Here is an 18,502-nt window from a genome sequence, read left to right as displayed (position 1 = left end):
ACTGCATATACCTTATATAACGTACATAGTGATAACTCTATGGTATATAATTCATTTACTTTTGTTATTTTTAAAAAATGTTTACTTATTTTTGAGAGAGAGAGAGAAACAGAGAGAGAGCATGCATGCAAGTGGGGGAGGGGCAGAGAGGAGGACAGAGGGTCCCAGGTGGGCTCTGTACTGACAGCAGAGAGCCTGATGTGTGGCTTGAACTCAAGATGACCTGGGAGATCACCTCTTGAGTTGAAGTCTGACGCTCACCTGACTGAGCCACCCAGGCGCCCTACTTTTGTTAATTAATCTAACTTTAGCTTTTGAATTCTTAAGTTTTAAAATGTTTTCATTTAAATTCAAGTTAGTTAACATACATTATAATATTAGTTTCAGGTGATTCAGTACTTACATACAACACTCGGTGCTCAACACAAGTGTACTCCAAAATCCCCATCACCTATTTAACCCATCCCCCATCCACCTCCATTCTGGTAACCATCAGTTTGTTCTCTATAGTTAAGAGTCTGTTTCTTGGTTTTCCTCTCTCTTTTTTTGCCCTGTATATATTTTTTTGTTTCCTAATTTGCACATACGAGTGAAATCATGTGGTATTTGCCTTTCTCTGACTAACTGATTTCACTTAGCATAATAATCTCTAGCTCCATCCATGTCATTAAAAATGGCAAGATTTCATTCTTTTTATGGCTGAGTAATATTCCATTGTGTATTGATGTCCACATATTCCTTATCCATTCATCAATCGATGGACATTTGGGCTGTTTCCATAATTTGGCTACTGTGGATAATGCTGCTGTCAACATTGAGGTGTATGTATCCCTTTGAATCAGTATTTCTGTATTCTTTGGGTAAATACCTAGTAGTGTGATTGTTATATCATAGGGTAGTTCTATTTTTAACTTTTTGAGGAACTTCCATACTGTTCTCCAGAGTGGCTGCACCAGTTTGCATTCCAACCAGCAGTGCAAATGGATCCCCTTTTTTCCACATCCTTGCCAACACCTGTTGTTTCTTGTGTTGTTGATCTGAGCCATTCTGATAGGTGTGAGGTGATATCCATTGTAGTTTTGATGTCCTTGATCATGACTGACGTTGAGCATTTTTTCATGTGTCTATTGGCCATCTGTATGTCTTCCTTGGAAAATGTTTATTCATGTCTTCTGCCATTTTTTAACTGCACTGACAGCACAGAGCCTGACATGGGGCTCAATCTCACAAACCATGAGAACATGACCTGAGCCAAAATCAAGAATCAGATGTTCAAATGACTAAGCTATGCAGGTGCCCCTCTGTTCAGTTCTATTGATCTGTGTGTGTGTGTGTGTGTGTGTGTGTGTGTGTGTGTGTGCCGGTACCATGCTGTCTTGATCACTACAGCTTTGTAATGTAACTGGAAGTCTGGAATTGTGATGCTCCCAGATTTTCTTCTCTTTTTCAAGATTGCTCTGGCTACTCAGGGTCTTTTGTGGTTCCCTACAAACTTTAGGATTGTTTGTTCTAGGTCTGTGAAAAATGATGTTGACACTTTGCTAGGGATTGCATTAAATATGTAGATTACTTTGGATAGTATAGACATTTTAACAATATTTATTCTTCTAATCCCAGGAGCATGGAATGTTTTCCATTTCTTTGTATCATGTTCAATTTATTTCATAAGTATTCAATAGTTTTCAGAGGACAGATCTTTTACCTCTTTGGTTAGGTTTATTACTAGGTATCTTATGGTTTTGGTGCAATTGTAAATTGGATTGATTCCTTGATTTCTCTTTCTGCTGCTTCATTATTGGTGTATAGGAATGCAACCGATTTCTGTACATTGATTTTCCTGTAATTTTTTGGTGGAGTCTTTTGGGTTTTCTGAGTATCATGTCATCTGTAAACAGTGGAAGTTTGACTTCTTCCTTGCTGACTTGGATGCCTTTTATTTCTTTTTGTTGTCTGGTTGCTGAGGCTAGGTGTCTTGACACTATGTTAAATAACAATGGTGAAAGCTGGCATCTCTGTCTTGTCCCTGACCATAGAGGAAAAGCTCTCAGGTTTTCCCCATTGAAGATGTATATGGTTTTGATTACGTTGAGGTATACTCCCTCTAAAGCTACTTTACTGAGGGATTTTATCATGAATGGATGTTGTTGTACTTTGTCAAATCCTTTTTCTGCATGACTGAAAAGGCCATATGGCTCTTTGAAATCTTTTTTTAAAGTTTATTTATTTTGAGAAAGAGAGAAAGAGCCTGAGCAGGGGAAAGGCAGAGAGAGCACGTGAGAGAAAATCCCAACTAAGCTCTGCACTGCTACCATGGAGCCGATCCTGGGGCTCGATTTCATGAACCATGAGATATGACCTGAGTCAAAATCAAGAGTAAGACACCTTACTACAGCCACCCAGACACCCCAAATCTTAGTTTTAAAATAACTCAAAGGTAAATAGGCATTATATTCATGCTTAGTAAATTTTTGGGAGTGTAGATAAACTGATACATGTGTTCAAAAACAGTTTTTTGTTCTCATTTTTAGTTTCATATCTAAAAGTATGTAGTTCTAGGCTCTTTGCTACAATGCATTATCCATGTGCAAGAGAAAACTACCCTTTTAAACAGTAGTTACATGTATGTGAAATGAGATTAATAATACTTTCCCTTTCTACCTCATGTGACTTTTTATAGAATTTAAATGTCATGTTAAACACTTGAAAACATTACTGTTTTACCCTTATAAAGTTAAACACTTGAAATACTACGGTTTTACCTTTGTAAAATTTTGCCTGAAGTCCATGTGTAAATATAGCATACTAAAGATAGAGTATATATAAATTCCTTTTGATTATTTTTTTAATCTTCACTTTGCTTGGTTTTATTTGACTTTTAAATGTATGTGGATTATAATAATTGAATGTACTTTAAATGCAAAATTTCATTAATATTTCCATCATGCAAAAATGTTTTCTTTAATCTATACCCCATACAACCTCATCTCAATGATGATAGATAAATGTAGTCTATTAAAAAATTTCATATAAATGGAATGCTACAGTATGCATTTTTTGTGTTATACTTAATATTCCGACATAGTTTTCAGATTCAAATAGGTCAGTCTTCTATTAGATTTTATTTTTATTGCTAAGTAATTTTGATTTTCACTGAAAATTACTATATATGTTAATTAATATGATCAGTTTATTCATTCCTTATTGATGGTCAGTTATATGGTATATATTTTAGCTATTATGAATAAAACTGCTATAAACATTTAAGGTCAGGTCTTTATAGTGTAATATTTTTTCATTTATGTTTGGTAGATACATACATAGTATCATTACTGAGTCCTATAATAAGTTCACATTAACCTTTTTAAGAAATTGCTGATTGCTTTCTAAAGTGGCTGTGTAAATGTACATCTACATTAACAGAATTCAAGAGTTCTAGTTTCTCCACAATGTGTTACTACTTGGTATTACCATTCTTTTTTATTTTAGCCACTCTAGTTGTAACTTGTTTTAATTTACATTTACTTACATTTACACTTATCTAACTTTTGAACATTTTCCCTAGTCCTCAATGTGTATCTCTTCCTGTGTGGCGAATTTATTAATTTTTTTCCATTGTATTTGGAATAGGTTAGTCTTCCTACTATTGAATTTTATCTTTATATCTTTTTATTCTGAACTAATTGTGGATTCACAAGTAGTAGCAAAAATATATAGAGAGAAAACAAAGGTCCCATGTACCCTTTAGTCGGTTTCCCCAAGAGGTAACATTTTATATGATTTATATCAAAAGTATTTTATCTGTAGTACAATATCAAAACCAGGAAATTGACACTGGTAAATAGACCTTACCCCACAGATTTCCATCAGTTTTACATGTGTGTGGGGTGTGAGTGTGTGTGTGTGTGTGTGTGTGTGTGTGTGGTGATGCCATCTTAACAATATTGAGTTTTCAATTGATAAATATATAGGATTTCTCAATTTATTTGTTTTCTTTCATTTTTCTCAACCAGATTTATTAGTTTTTTGTGTTCATGTTGCATTTATTTTGTTAAATATATTCTAAAACATTCTACTTTTGAAACTTGTGAATAGAATAGTTTTTTTAATTTCATGTTCACATTGTTCATTGCTGATATATAATAATATTGAAAATGCAAACAAAATTTTTATATTGATCTTTTATATTGTGTGACCTTCTTAAATTCATTTTTTTTGTGTGTGTGTCTGAGTTTCTTAGCATTTCCATGTCCAGGATCATTTTATTTTGAATTGTTTATTCTTTTTTAATTAGGATGCTTTTTAATTTGTTTCTTTTGCTTGAAAATGTTGCAGTATAAGTGGAGAAAGAAGAGACTTTTGCTTATTCCCAAATTTATTAGAAAAATTAAGCATTAAGTTTATTATTAACTGTATGGGTTTTTTTGGGGGGGATGCCTTTTACCAAACTAGGAAAGTTCTCCTGTATTCTTACTTTCTAGAGAGTTTTATATCTTGAATGGTGGACTAGCACCTGGGTTGCTTAGTTGGTTGAGCATCTGACTCTTGATTTCAACTCAGGTCATGATATCAGGGTTGTGGGGTAGAGCCCTGCATCAGCTCCATGCTCAACATGGAGCCTGCTTAAGATTTTCTCTCTTTCCCCTCTGCCCTTCTCCCCCATTCATCCTCTCTCTCTCTCTCTCTCTCTCTGAAAAACAAACACCCTCCCTTCCCACCACCCCCTACCCCCACCACCGCCTGACTGCAAAATCCAGAAAATCTTGTGTGGCAGCTGTACTTTTTTCAAATGCTTCTCATCCATCTATTGATATGATTCTGTGTTTTCTGCCCATTATTCTATTGATATTGTATATTACATCAATCGACGTTCAGATGTTAAACCAACCTCGGGTAATGTTTTTGTTATTTACTCTGACAATGTCTGGATTTTAAAATATGCTTTTTTAATTTGTTTATTTTCTGATGCTCTTCTTTTCTTTAGGTAGATCCAATTTTCTGATCCATATCATTTTCCTTATGCCTGAAGAATTTTTTTAAAACATTTCTTGCAAAACAGGTCTGGGGGCAAAAAACACTATCACTTTTTGTTTGTCTCAGAAAGTCTTTATTTCTCCTTACTTTTGAAGAATAATTCACTGGACACAGAATTCCAAGTTAGATTTTTTTTCTTTCAACCCTTAAAACTTCGCTCCACTCTCTTCTTCTTTCATTGTTTTTACGGTAAAGGGATGTTGTATTTCTTATCTTTGTTCTTCTGTAAGTAAGGTATGTGCCCAAACTAGTTACCTGCAAGATTTTCTCATTGACTTTGGTTTCTTTAGGTGCATGCAACATATTTGTGTGTGTTCTCTGAGTTTCTTGCATTTGTGACTTAATGTCAGTAGTTTTGGAAAGATCTTGGCTGTTATTTTCTTAAAATTTTTTCCCTCCATTTTCCTTCTCCTTCTGCAATTTTATTATGAATACATTACAGTTTTTGATATTGTTCCATAGTTCTTGGATTTTTTTCTGTTATTTTTTATCATTGAGTTTTCATTTAGGAAGTTTCTATTGACCTATCATTGAGTTCACCGAGTATTTTGCTCTTTTGACTGAGTTTTATTGATGAGCCCTTGGGAGCCATTCTTAATTTCTGTTACTTTTTTTTTTTTTATTTTGCGATTATCTTCTTTTCATTCTTATAGCTTATTCTGACAATTTCCGTATCTCTGCTGACATTTTCTCTCTGGTAAAACATAATGAACTACTGATGTATGATACAAAATGGATGAACCTTACAAAATTATAATAATTAAAATACACCAGACAAAAATCCTTATGATTTCCCCTATATAAATTTTCCAGAAAAGGTAAATCCATGGAGACAAAAATCAGGTCACTGGTTACTTGGGGATGGACTCAGCAGTAAAAATTGATTCTGAATGCCCACAAAGGAAAATGGACTCCACAGGATTTTGGTGATATTTGCACATAAACATATCCTTAAAATGATTTGATTCATTTTAATCTAAGTAACTTTTTTATCTTAATGAAACTGTGGGAAATTTTGCATGAGAGTTCCTACTCCATGCCTCACTTCCATCCTGAAGCCATACCAACAGGAATGCTTTAGGCAACAAGCTTCAAGCTTTGTGGGCCCTCAGGTCCCCACCACCGAGCTGGGCGGGGCCAGCAGGGAGAACTCTGAGGGGTCTGGGAGGGGCACTCAGGAGACTGCCTGACGCTGCCCTCACCCCCACCCCCGCGCTCCCCTCCCAGAAGAAGCTAGAAGACAACATGAAGGCCTAGGGACACTTGGGGGCTGCCCAGTCTCTGTTCCGGGTCAGGGAAACGCTGACCAAGTGGAGTTTTCTAATGAAAACAGATGCCCCCCCCCAAAAAAAAAGAAAAAAAAAAGAGTTTGGAAGTCATTTCTCTTGTTGTAACAACAAACTAAACAACTAAACAAACTGAAATCCATGAATTTTCTTTGACCCATCAGAGAACTGAGGTTGCAGAAAAAAACCACCTACATGAATCCCAATAGTTTATTTTTGCTTTTGTTTCCCTTGGCTCAGGAGACATATCTAGTAAGAAGTCTTCATGGGCAATGTCAAAGAGGTTACTGCCTGTGTTCTCTACCATTTTGATGTTTCTTGTCTTACATTTAGGTCTTTCATCCATTTTGAATTTATTTTTATGTATGGTGTAGAATGTGGTCCAGTTTCATTTTTTTGCATATTGTTGTTCAGTTTACCCAACACCATTTGTTGAAGTGAAGAGACTGTCTTTTTTCCCATGGGATATTCTTTCCTGCTTCTGTGTGTGTGTGTGTGTGTGTGTGTGTGTGGGTGTGTGTGTGTGCGCGCGCGCGCTTCCATGTGTTCTATTTAGCTGTATTGATCTAAGTGATCTATGTGTGTATTTTTGTGCCAGTACCATACTGTCTTGATCACTACAGCTTTGTAATATAACTTGAAGTCTGGAATTGGATGCCTCCAGCTTTTCTTTTCTTTTTTGAGGTTTCTCTGGCTATTCGGCATCTTTTGTGGTCCATACAAATTTTAGGATTGTTTGTTCTAGCTCTGTGAAAAATGCTGTTGATACTTTGCTAGGGATTGTATTAAATATGTTGATTGCTTTGGGTAGTATAGACATTTTAATAATATTTGTTCTTCTAAAAAATATTATTTTTTTCCATTTCTTTGTGTCCTTTTCAATTTCTTTCATAAGTATTATATAGATTATTTCCCTCTTTGGTTAGGTTTATTCCTAGGTATCTTATGGTTTTTGGTGCAATTGTAAATAGGATTGATTCCTTAATTTCCTTTCTGCTGCTTTATTATTGGTGTGTAGAAATGCAACAGATTTCTGTACATTGGTTTTGTATCCTGCTACTTTACTGAATTTGTGTATCAGTTCTAGCAGAGGTTTGATGGAGTCTTTTGGGTTTTTCATGTAGAGTATCGTGTCATCTGCAAATAGTGAAAGTTTGGCTTCTTCCTTTTCAGTTTGGATGCCTTTTATTTCTTTTTGTTGTCTGATTGTTGTGGCTAAGACTTCCAGTACTATGTTAAATAACAATGGTGTGAGTGGACATCCCTGTGTTGTTCCATAGAGGAAAAAAAGCTCTCAGGTTTTCCCCATTGGGAAGATATTAACTGGGTTTTTCACAAATGGCCTTGATTATATTGAGGTATTTTCCCTCTAACCTTACTTTGTTGAGGGTTTTTATCATGAATGGATGTTGTACAGATCCTTTTTCTGCATATATTGAAATGATCAGATGCTTCTTATCCTTTCTTTTATTAATGTAGTGTTTCATTTTGGTCAATTTGCAAATATTGAGCCACCTTTGCAACACAGGAATAAATCCCACTTGTTAATGTTGATTTTTAAAAAATGTATTGTTGGATTCAGTTTGTTTGTATTTTATTGAGAATTTTGCATCAATTTTGACCAAGGATATTGGCCTATGATTTTCTGTTTAGTGGTGTCTTTTTCTGATTTTGATATCAGGGTAATCCTGACCTCATAGAATGAATTTGGAAGTTTTCCTTCCTTTTCTATTTTCTGGAATAGTTTGAGAAGAGTAGACATTAAGTCTTCTTTAAATGCTTTTTTTAGAATTTGCTTATGAAACCATTTGGCCTTGAACTTTTGTTTTTTTGGGAGGGTTTTGATTACTGATTCCATTTCTTTGCAGGTTATAAGTCTATTCAAGTTTACTATTCCTCCATATATGTTTAATATCGTAAGAAGGTTTCCAAGTATTTTGTGGAGTGAGTGTATCATTTTACATTTCCATCAACAGTGTAAAACCTCACCAACATTTGGTATTGTAATAACTTTTTATATGCTTATAGGGTTTTGTTTGTTTGTTTGTCTATTTTCTTTTGGTCATTCTAAAAAGGTAAAACCATTCTGGTTTCACTTTGAATTTATGTACTAATTAATGAAATGATCAGTCTTTCATGTGATTATTAGCCTTTTTCATACCTTCTTTGGTAAATTGTCTTGGCAAATCTAGAGCCTATTTTCAAATTGTGGTTTGTTATTATTAAATTGAAAAAATAGTTTACATATTCAGAATATAATCTTTATCAGATGTATGAAATGTAAATATTTTCTCTAAATCTATCCCTTTTCTTTCCTTAATGGCATCTTTCAAAGAGCAGAAGACTTTAATTTCGATGAAGCCCAATTTATTCATTTATTTTTTTACAGATTATGGTTTTGGTATAGTATCTGAAAAATCTGTGCTCCATTGCCATAATAGTGGTGAAAGCAGAAGTGTTTGTTTTGTTCCTGATTAAAGAGTGGTAGCATTCAATCTTTGGACTTTAACCATGATGTTACTAGTTGGTTATTCATACAGCTGTTATCTGTTTGAGGAAGTTCCTTTCTATTCCCACTTTGACTAGATATGTTTATCATGGATCAGTGCTGGATTTTATTAAATGCTATCTCTGTGCCTTTTGAAATAATTATGTGTTCCCTTCCCCTTTATTCTGTGACTTGGCTCTTAGGTATTAACCCAATGATACATTCCTGGGTAAATCCCACTTAGTCATGGTGTATAATCATTTTGTGTAATTCTAGATTTGGTTTGCTAATATTCTGTTAAGAATTTTTGTGTCCATATTTATCATATTGTGGTGTCTTTTCTTTGCTTTGATGTCAGAATACTACTTGCCCATAAAATAAGTTAGAAAATGTTTTATTTTTCTCACTTTCTGTAAATGTTTGTGTAGAATTAGTAATATTTTTCATGTATTTTATAGAATTTATCACTAGAGTCATGTGGCCTTAGGCTTTTCTTTGTAATTAGGGAGCACGTTTAGATTCAAGGTAAATTTAGTTTCCACTGCTGTTACTTCTTATCAATCATTCTCAGATCTCTCTAGCACATGCATGTAGCCTCTCTGTCAGCTAGGGTTGTGACATAAGGATAGTTTATCATAACTACCCTTAATGGAGCTATTACTTCCAGGATTGTGTCTTTGATTTTTCTCTTATCTGTCACTAACCCCAACTGGGATTTCAATCTCAGACTCATAATGCTGCTGGTTTTACATTCTTTCCCTACCAAATTTGCTACTTTATTCAAAGTGTTAATGGGTGAAGTTTTTTGTCCTCTTCACCATATCTAGAACCATTTTGCTGACATTTAATTTAATAGTTTTCATGGCCAGCTCTGACTCTGGTAAAATAACAGCATCAACTGATCTGAGAGGGCATAGGAGCAGATTCAGTAAAGAAGACCACAGTTCCCACCACTCTTGATTTTATGGCAGCTTTTCATAAATACTTCTCACTTTTTTGTTTGTTTTGGTAAGTTTTATAGCCCTGAAATGGTTGTTTTGACAACTTTGCCCAGTTTATGCTTGTTTGGGGAATAGATGATTTAACTATATATTCTCTTTCTCATAGCCCCCTCATGTACATTTATCTGTACAATTTTCTTTATTCTGTGTCTAACTTATCACAAAATCTAGCACTGATCCATGATAAATACTCTCACATAACTAGGAATAAAAAGGGACTTCCTCATCTGATAAAGCTATCTGCATTTTGTAGTTTTGAAAGCTTCCATCTAAGATCAATTCCCTTTAATGTGAAGAACTTGGTGTACATTTTCTTTAGTCCAAGACTGCTGATGATAAATGTTCTCAATTATTGTCTGAAAATACCATATTTCATTTTGAAAGGTATTTTCTCTGCACATAAAATAGGAAGACAGTAGATGGTTTGTTTCTTTTTTGGAATTTGTCATTCAATAATCTTCTGGTTTCCATTGTTTCTGTTGGAAAGTCAGTGTTAAATTGTATGATTATGCTTTTGCTTTTCATGCTTTTTAATATTCTGATTACCTTTATCACTTTTTTTGTGGTTTACAGCATTATCTTTATGATGTATCTTAGTAGTTTTATTTTAATATTTATTGTATATAATGCTTCTTGGATGTGGGATTCAATGTTTTGTCAGTTGGGACCTATCATCCTGAGAGTAGGAATTATGTTTAAAAAATTAAAAAGAAAATCCAAAGAGACTGGTGTTTAGATGAACTTCACCAATTTTCAAAAATGGAATAAGCTTGGAATTGCTTATCTTTAAGAATCAAAAAAGAGTGAAAGAATTACTTTAAAAAAAGTGATCAGGCTAACTTGGAAATGGTTCAAAATTATTAAAATGTTCAGTTATTATTTACAATGCAGGTAAGGCTTTTATATTTTCTTGTTTTACAATTAATTGCATGAATCTTTTTGCAAGACTTCAATGCTTTACCTAAATCTTTTTGATTTATAAATGATATTCTAATATTTCTTTTTATTGAAGGCTAATGATTTCATTTATGGGTAAATTATAGGGATCTGCAGTGTGGAAAATTAATATGTGAATATAAAAAAGAAGAAATAATTAATATTCCAAATGCCACTGCTATTTATGCCAACATAAATGGACACATCTGCGTTGCATTGGATTTTCCACATGATTTTATAATTAGCAAAAAGATGTGGGTAAAAGAAGGAACTGTTTGTGGTAATAATAAGGTATGTAGTCTTTTTCCCCAAATAAATTCTTAATATTTTATACTCTATTTTCAAATGCATGTTTAATATTTTTCTCATAATTGAAGTGTGCATTTGATTTCAAAAATAAAAACTTTAAAAATAAAAAAAAACATTTTAAATCTACATTCATGCAGATTATTTTTCTATAAACATTTTATTGGCTATTTAGTACTTTTTTCATTGATATTAACGTATCTTCACTGAACGGAGAATCGTACTGTTTTTTCACTAGATTTAAAAAAAAAATTTTTTTTAACGTTTATTTATTTTTGAGACAGAGAGACAGAGCATGAACGGGGGAGGGTCAGAGAGAGGGAGACACAGAATCTAAAACGGGCTCCAGGCTCCGAGCTGTCAGCACAGAGCCTGACGCGGGGCTCAAACTCACAGACCGCGAGATCATGACCTGAGCCGAAGTTGGTCGCTCAACTGACTGAGCCACCCAGGCGCCCTTCACTAGATTTTATTAAATTGTCTCATGGTACATAGAGATGTAATTCATGCCATGAATTATCTTTTAATAGAATTACTTGAAAAGAACTGTTAAAATAATATACACTCGTTTTAGTGATGAAAATAATAAAAATGAGATAAAAGCAAAATCATTCAAATGCATATATATAAGATGTGACTACTTTCCATGTTCATGGACCTTCCAACAACTATTTATATACCCATACAAACAATTGTGAAATACTTAGTATACTAACTATATTTTATATATATGTGATACTTGAATTTTTTTCTTCCAATATCTTATCTAAATTCAAGTTAACATATAGTGTCATATTGGTTAACATATAACATGATCTTATATGTAGAAAGCCATAAACATTACACAGAGATACAGAGATACACACACTATATTAGAACTAATAAATTCAGCAAAGTTGTAGGATACACTATCAGGATATAAAAATCAGTGAGTGGAATCTCTACATAGTAAAGGTGAACATTCTGAAAAGGGAATTATGTTATCAGCTCCACTTATAACATCAATAAGAATAAAATACTTAGGAATTAACTTAATAAAGGAAGTAAAAGGCTCGTACACTGAAAACTATAGTTAACATATAGTGTCATATAGTTAACATATAGTGTCATATTGGTTTCAAGTGTAGGATTTAGTGATTCATCACTTGTATATGCAGTGCTCATCATCACAAGTGTCCCCCTAAATGCCCATCACCATTTAGCTCATTCCCCCACCTACTTCCCCCTCACCCTCTTCCCTTCCATCAACCCTGTTTGTTCTCTTTTTGCTTCCCTTCCCTTATGTTCATCTCTTTTGTTTCTTAAATTCCACATATGAGTGAAATCATATGGGCCATCTGGGGCTACTCTGGGCTTGCGTTGCATCAGATCAGGAGTTTCCTAGAGATGTGGTAACACCAAACTGTAGGGCACTTTCCTTGTGTTGTCTCCTGAGAAGGTTGGTGGGCAGGGCCTATAGTCAGACCAGATGCCCGTCTCTAGTCCACTGCTGAGGCTGCAGTGGCACTGGTACGTGTGATTATTTGGCACTCTTCCCAGGGCAAGAGTCATGTTAGAGTGGGGCTGGCCACTATTGGGGCAGCTTGCACACTGCTTGTGGCACTACTTTGGATGAGCATGGCCAAAGGCATATTGGAGGCAAATATTTGTAGAACTCAGGGGAAGGGTTAGCAAGGTTTGTGTGGGCCTGCTGTGGTGGACAGGCTATGTCTGCAGGAGAATGCAGGGGCAGGGTGGCCTACTAGCAAACTAGATGGAATGTTGTTGCTGTGCTGTTTCACACAGGTGTCTGTGTGTCTAGTGTATGGGGCAGAGAAGAGAAATAGTGCCCTCCAGCTCCTTTGTTCCTGGAAAAGTCTCCCAAAGATCCCTCTCTTCCGGCTCAGACTCAGAGATTAGTAAACAAATCTCCCTCTCATATACCCCATATACACTGCTGCTTCTGTGCTCCATCTCCACGGGGCTGTTTGTTGTGCTGTCTCTTTAAGGGCTCAAGTTTCCAATCACCTTTCCTGGCTCTCCCAGAGCCAAGCCCAGTGATTTTTAAAGTTCCAGGCATTAAGCCTCACAGATTGTAAGAACCTGTGAAATTATGTCCTTCTGGTTTTCAAAGCCAGATGTTATAAGGATTTGTCTTTCTCATGTGAGTTCCTCATGCCTGAGTATTCTGGTGTGAGGGGTTCTTTCTCTGTTTTCTCCACACCTGAGGTATCTCTACCTCCTGTGGACAGTCCTGTAATTCTGTTGAGCTCTGGACTATCCCTTCATACTTTCTCTGAGGTGGTCTTTTTTCTACATTTAGCTATGGAGAGTCTGTTCTGCCAGTCTACAGGTTATTTTTGGGGGGTTGTGTACACTGATACGGGTGTTGTCTAGTTGTATCCATGGGATGAGGTGAGCTTAGGATTCTCCTACTCTGCCATCTTCCCTGGGAGTGTAGCTGTGTGTTTTTAATAGATAGTGCTTACTATATTGAGGTAGTTTCCCTCTACTCCTAATTTGTTAGATTCTTTTTTGTCATTAAAAGGTGTTCAATTTTGTCGTATGGTTTTTCTACTTCAATTGAGCTGGTTGTGTGATTATTTCCCCCCTTTATTCCTTTAATGTAGTGTATTACATTGATTTTTGTATGTCGAATCATTCCCACATTCCATAAATTAATCCTACGTGGTTATGATATGCAAATTTTTAATATGTTGTTGAATTCTGTTTACTCATGTTTTGTTGAGAACATTGCATTAATATTTACAATCAATATTTGTTTGTAGTTTTCCTTTATTATCGTGTCCTTGGTTTTTATATTAGGGTAATTCTGGCCTTATAGAATGGATCTGGAAGTGTGCCTTCCTGTTACATTTGTTGGAAGAATTTGAGAAAGACTGATTTAAATATTTGGTGAAATTCTGTAAATATTTAGTAAAATTCACCAATGAAGCTATCTGGTCCAGGAATTTTCTTTGTTTCAAGGATTTTGATTACTGATTTAATATCTTTATGAGTTATAGGTCTAGTCAGATTTTCTATTTCTCTTTGATGTAATGTTGGTAGATGGGGTGTTCCTAAAAATTTGTTCATTTTATTAGCTTATCCAAATGTTGGTGCTCAGTTTTTCACCGTATAAAGCTTGTTATTTCTGTAAAATCGATAGCAAGGTGCTCACCTTTATTTCTAATTTACTTATTTGAATATTATTTATTTTAGTAATTCTAGGTAAAAGATTTTTCAATTTTTTTGGTCTTTAATTTTTATTCTCTAATTTGGTTTTCTGTTTTCTCTTTTATTTAAATTCTAATCTTTGTTATTCCCTTCCTTCTGCCACCTCTTGGCTTGTTTGCTTGTTTGTGTGTTTGTTTGTTTATGGTGAAAGTTTAAGTTTTTTATTTAAAATTCTTCTTCCTTTTCTAGGGGCACTTGGATGGGTCAGTCAGTTGAGCTTCCAACTCTTGATATCGGCTCAGATAGCATAGTTCATGGGATTGAGCCCCACATTGGTTTCTGTGCTCATAGCACAGAGCCTGCTTGGGGTTATCTCTCTCTCTGCTCCTCCCCTGCTCACACACACTCTTTCTCACTCTCACTCTGTCTCAAAATAAGTGAATAAACATTTTTAAAAAATTTAAAAATAAAATCATTCTTCCTTTTTAACGTGTTGGCTTACAGTTAAAAATTACTGTCAGCAGTGTTTTCCTGCATTTCATGTCTCGTGTATTGTGTTTTTGTTTTCTTTTGTTTCAGAATATTTTCTAATATCCATTGTGTATTTTTGTTGACTAGTTTTTTTTATTTCATATGTGATAATTTCACATGTTTGTAAATTTTTCAGTGTTGCTTCTGATTTTACTGTATAGTTTCACTTTACTGTAATCAAAAAAGATACTTTGCATAATTTCAATCTTTCCAAATTTATTAAGACTTGTCTTGTGACTATATATGTCCTAATGTATACAATGCCCATGTGCAGTTGAGACAAATGTGTATTTTGCTATTGTTAAGCAGTGTTCTATACATGTCTATTAGGTCCAATTGTTATACAGTGTTTTCACATCCTCTCTTTATTGATCTTCTGTCCCCTTCTTTTCAAAAGTGGAATATTGAAGGCTATTATTGTAGAGCTATCTATTTCTCTCAGCAATTCTGTTTGTGCCATTATGTGGGAGTTCTGATGTTTGATACATACCTGTTTATCATTTGTATGTTTCTTGGTGAATTTTGATTACTTATTAATCTAGAGTGTACTTTTTTTCTTGCAATGATAGTTGATTTAAAATCTATTTTGTCTGATATTATTATAGCCATTCTCATTCCCTTTTGTTGTTACTTTCATGGAATATATTTTTCCATCCTTTCAATTTCTACATGTTTGTGACATTGGATATCAGGTGAATGTCTTGCAGAAAGAGTCCCTTTAAACATATAGTTGAGCAATGTTATCCATTCTGCCACCCCATGGTATTTGATTGAAGAATTTAATCCATTAACATTAATGTAACTGATAGATAAGGACTTACTTTTGACATTTTATTATTTTTATATTTCTTATAATTTTTTTTTGTACATCATTTCCCCATCACTACCTTCATTTTTCTTTAGTTCATGTTTTGTAGTAACACATTTTTTATTCTCTTCTCTATACCTTTTGTATATATTCTATAGATTATTATATTTGTGGTTACTATGGGATTGCATATAGCATCCTAAAGTTATAACAATCTAATTTGAGCTAATACCAAGTTAACTTCAAGTATACACAAACATCTACTCTTGTACATCTTTGCCCTCCACACTTTTTTTGATGTCAAAAATTACATTTTATATACTGTGTACCCATTAACACAGACTTATAATTATTTAATTTTATGTATTTGTCTTTTTAATCTCAGAAATTTCAAAATGTAGTTATAAATGAAAACTACAATACTACTAATTTGTATACTTTCGTCTTTTATTTATTGTTACCAGAGATCTTTATTTCTGTGTGTAAATTCTAGTTACAGACTAGCAAGTTTTTATTTATCTTGTAGGACTCCTTTTAGTATTTTTTTGTAGGCTAGGTCTTATGGTAATAAATTGCCTCAAATTTTATTTCTTTTTAATATGAGAATGTACTAATTTCCCCTATCAAATTCAGCTCAGTTTTGTTGGATATAGAATTCTAAGTTGTCAAGACTTTTTATTTTCCTTCTAGCATTTCCAATATATGAGCCCATTGCATTTTGGTTTTAAAAGTTTTTAATGAGGAATCTGCTATAATTTTGTTAAGGATAATTTGTACATGGTAATTCATATTCCAATTGCTGTTTTTAAAATTCTATTTTTTTCCTTTGGCATTTTGTTTGATTATAATGTGTTTTGGTGTGAATCTCTTTGCCTTTGCCTTAGTTGGTATTCATTTGTCTCATAGGATTTGTAGATCCATGTTATTCTTCAAACATGGGGCATTTCAGACATCAGTTTTTCAGCTAATTTCCCTGTCTCCTTTTTTCTCATCTACTTCAGGGAGTCCCATAATATGTATTTTGATCTGCTTGATGGTATTTCATAACTCTTTATCTTTGTTCATTTTCTTTGTTTTTTTCTTTCTTCATCTAAGACTCCAAAGTTTAAAATGTCTTATCTTTAAATCACTGATTCTTTCCTCTGCCAACCAAAATTTGTTTTTGAGTCTAAATAATAAATTTTTAAATTTAGTTATTACATGTTTGCATCATAATTTTTTGGTTGCTATTTATAATTGCTATCTCTGTTGATATTCTCATTTTGTTCATATATAATTTTTCTGATTTTCTTTCTTTCTTAAACTATGTTTTTATTTAAATTTTCTTTTATTTAACTTTTTCATATTTAGTATAGTTATTTAAAAATAACATTATGTCACTTAATCTTTTTTCTTTGAATGGACCATGTTCTCCTGTTTCTTTTTCTACCTTTTGATTGTTGTTTGTTGTTGTTGTTGTTGTTGTTGAAAATTGGACATTTGAGAAAACAGACATTTCTCCCAGTGTTTGCAGACTGACTCTGTGCTTGGGAAGTTGGGTGTGCTCTAAGCCTTGGAATCAGCCTGAGGAGAAAGAAAGCTTGTGGTCTTCTCAGAACTTTTGTGATGATGCATCTTTCCTGGGCTTCCCTGTAGCTTTTTTGATTTCCCACATACATGGATATTATCAGATGTCTTACTTTTCAAAAAATTCTCATGCCATCCTCTCCTTTGGGCTTCACATGATCTATTGTATGTCTTTACCCATTATTTTTTGCCCCAGGTGCTTGCAAAACTTAAGTCTCCTTACAGCATTCCTGAGCAGTGTCCATTGCTTCCCCTTATCTAAGATTCAAGTTAGGTTAAACAGAGACCAGTCCTTCAGGTAGCTCCCAAGAAAAATACGAAATTGAAAATATGGTTTCCTCTGCTCCCTTCAGTTCAAAGGAAATCATTGTGAACTCAGCAGTTTCCTCCTCCATACCAAGACTATGCCATGCTGGGGAAGGAGTGGGGGCAAATTTGATTTTAAAAATTCCACAAAGTTTGGAGCACCTAGGTGGCTCAACTGGTTATACATCCAACTCTTGATTTTGGCTTAGGTCATGATCTCATGGTTTGTGAGATTGAGCCCCGCATTGGGCTCTCTATGCTGACAGCACACCTCTGCTTGGGATTCTCTCTCTCCCGCTCTCAAAATAAATCAGTAAACTCTAAAAAAATTACCACAAATTTTTCTACAATTTTAAATTTGGCTGTTTCTTGATTGGGCATTTTCTTGGTTGCCATAGACCATTGACTATTTCTAGAGTTCTTATTGGTTATTTTAGCCAGATTTCCTTCTTATTATTTTAAAAATATCTCCAAGATAGAACAAGAACTTTGGACTTTCTAATGCACCATTCTGTTGATGCCTCTATCCAGATTATTTTTTCAGTATTTAGTAAAACCTGCTTATAATTCTGTCACTTGTACAGGGTAAACATGATCACTTAAAGTCTATTTGCTTGGTCACTGATGGCCTGTAGAGGAATACTGGCTTCAGCTTCTGGTTACTTTTGTGGAATCATATTGTCTCATTTTAACTTTTGTGAACTTAAAATTATTTTCACTTTATCTCTGGTACAGTCATGTGTTCTTTTCAAGGAATATGTGCACATAATTTATTCAATATTTTAAGTCCTCTGTACAAGAAGGTTTCTACAGAATCCTACTCTAACATAGTGACAAGAATAGGAAACTGCATCAGTTTTCTTACCACAAACCAAATTTTCAAAAAATCTGTTTCAAAGTGTTTGGTGAGGAACCATTGTTTTCTTTATATTATATTATATTATATTATATTATAATATGGTGGTAAAAAACTTCTGTGATTTTGTAGCTAGCTCCCCACTTTGGATGGTGTTTTTTCCTAGCCTTTCTGCATGGTACAACTGAAGTAAGCATGTTAAAGCCAAAAAACTTTTTTTCATTGCACAAA

At 34.1% G+C, this 18,502-nt stretch overlaps 1 protein-coding gene across 3 annotated transcripts in view; it reads left to right on the top strand.

The window, feature by feature from the left end:
• ADAM2 (ADAM metallopeptidase domain 2) overlaps positions 1-18,502 on the top strand; it is a 142,243-nt gene that overhangs the window by 110,465 nt on the left and 13,276 nt on the right. For all 3 annotated transcript variants that reach the window (XR_015250074.1, XM_086703643.1, XM_025921406.2), the window contains one exon: positions 10,850-11,033. Coding sequence is in view for 2 of the 3 variants with exons in the window: in XM_086703643.1 (XP_086559769.1) it covers positions 10,850-11,033 (184 nt within the window). In the remaining variant the exon portion in view is untranslated. The remainder of the gene's footprint in view (positions 1-10,849; positions 11,034-18,502) is intronic.

This window comes from Puma concolor, chromosome B1 (genome assembly GCF_028749965.1).
Source record: "Puma concolor isolate L17-30 chromosome B1, mPumCon1.1.hap2, whole genome shotgun sequence".
NCBI lineage: Eukaryota > Metazoa > Chordata > Mammalia > Carnivora > Felidae > Puma > Puma concolor.
The sequence above is the reverse complement of the archived record's forward strand: the minus strand, read 5'-3'. Positions and strand labels throughout refer to the sequence as shown.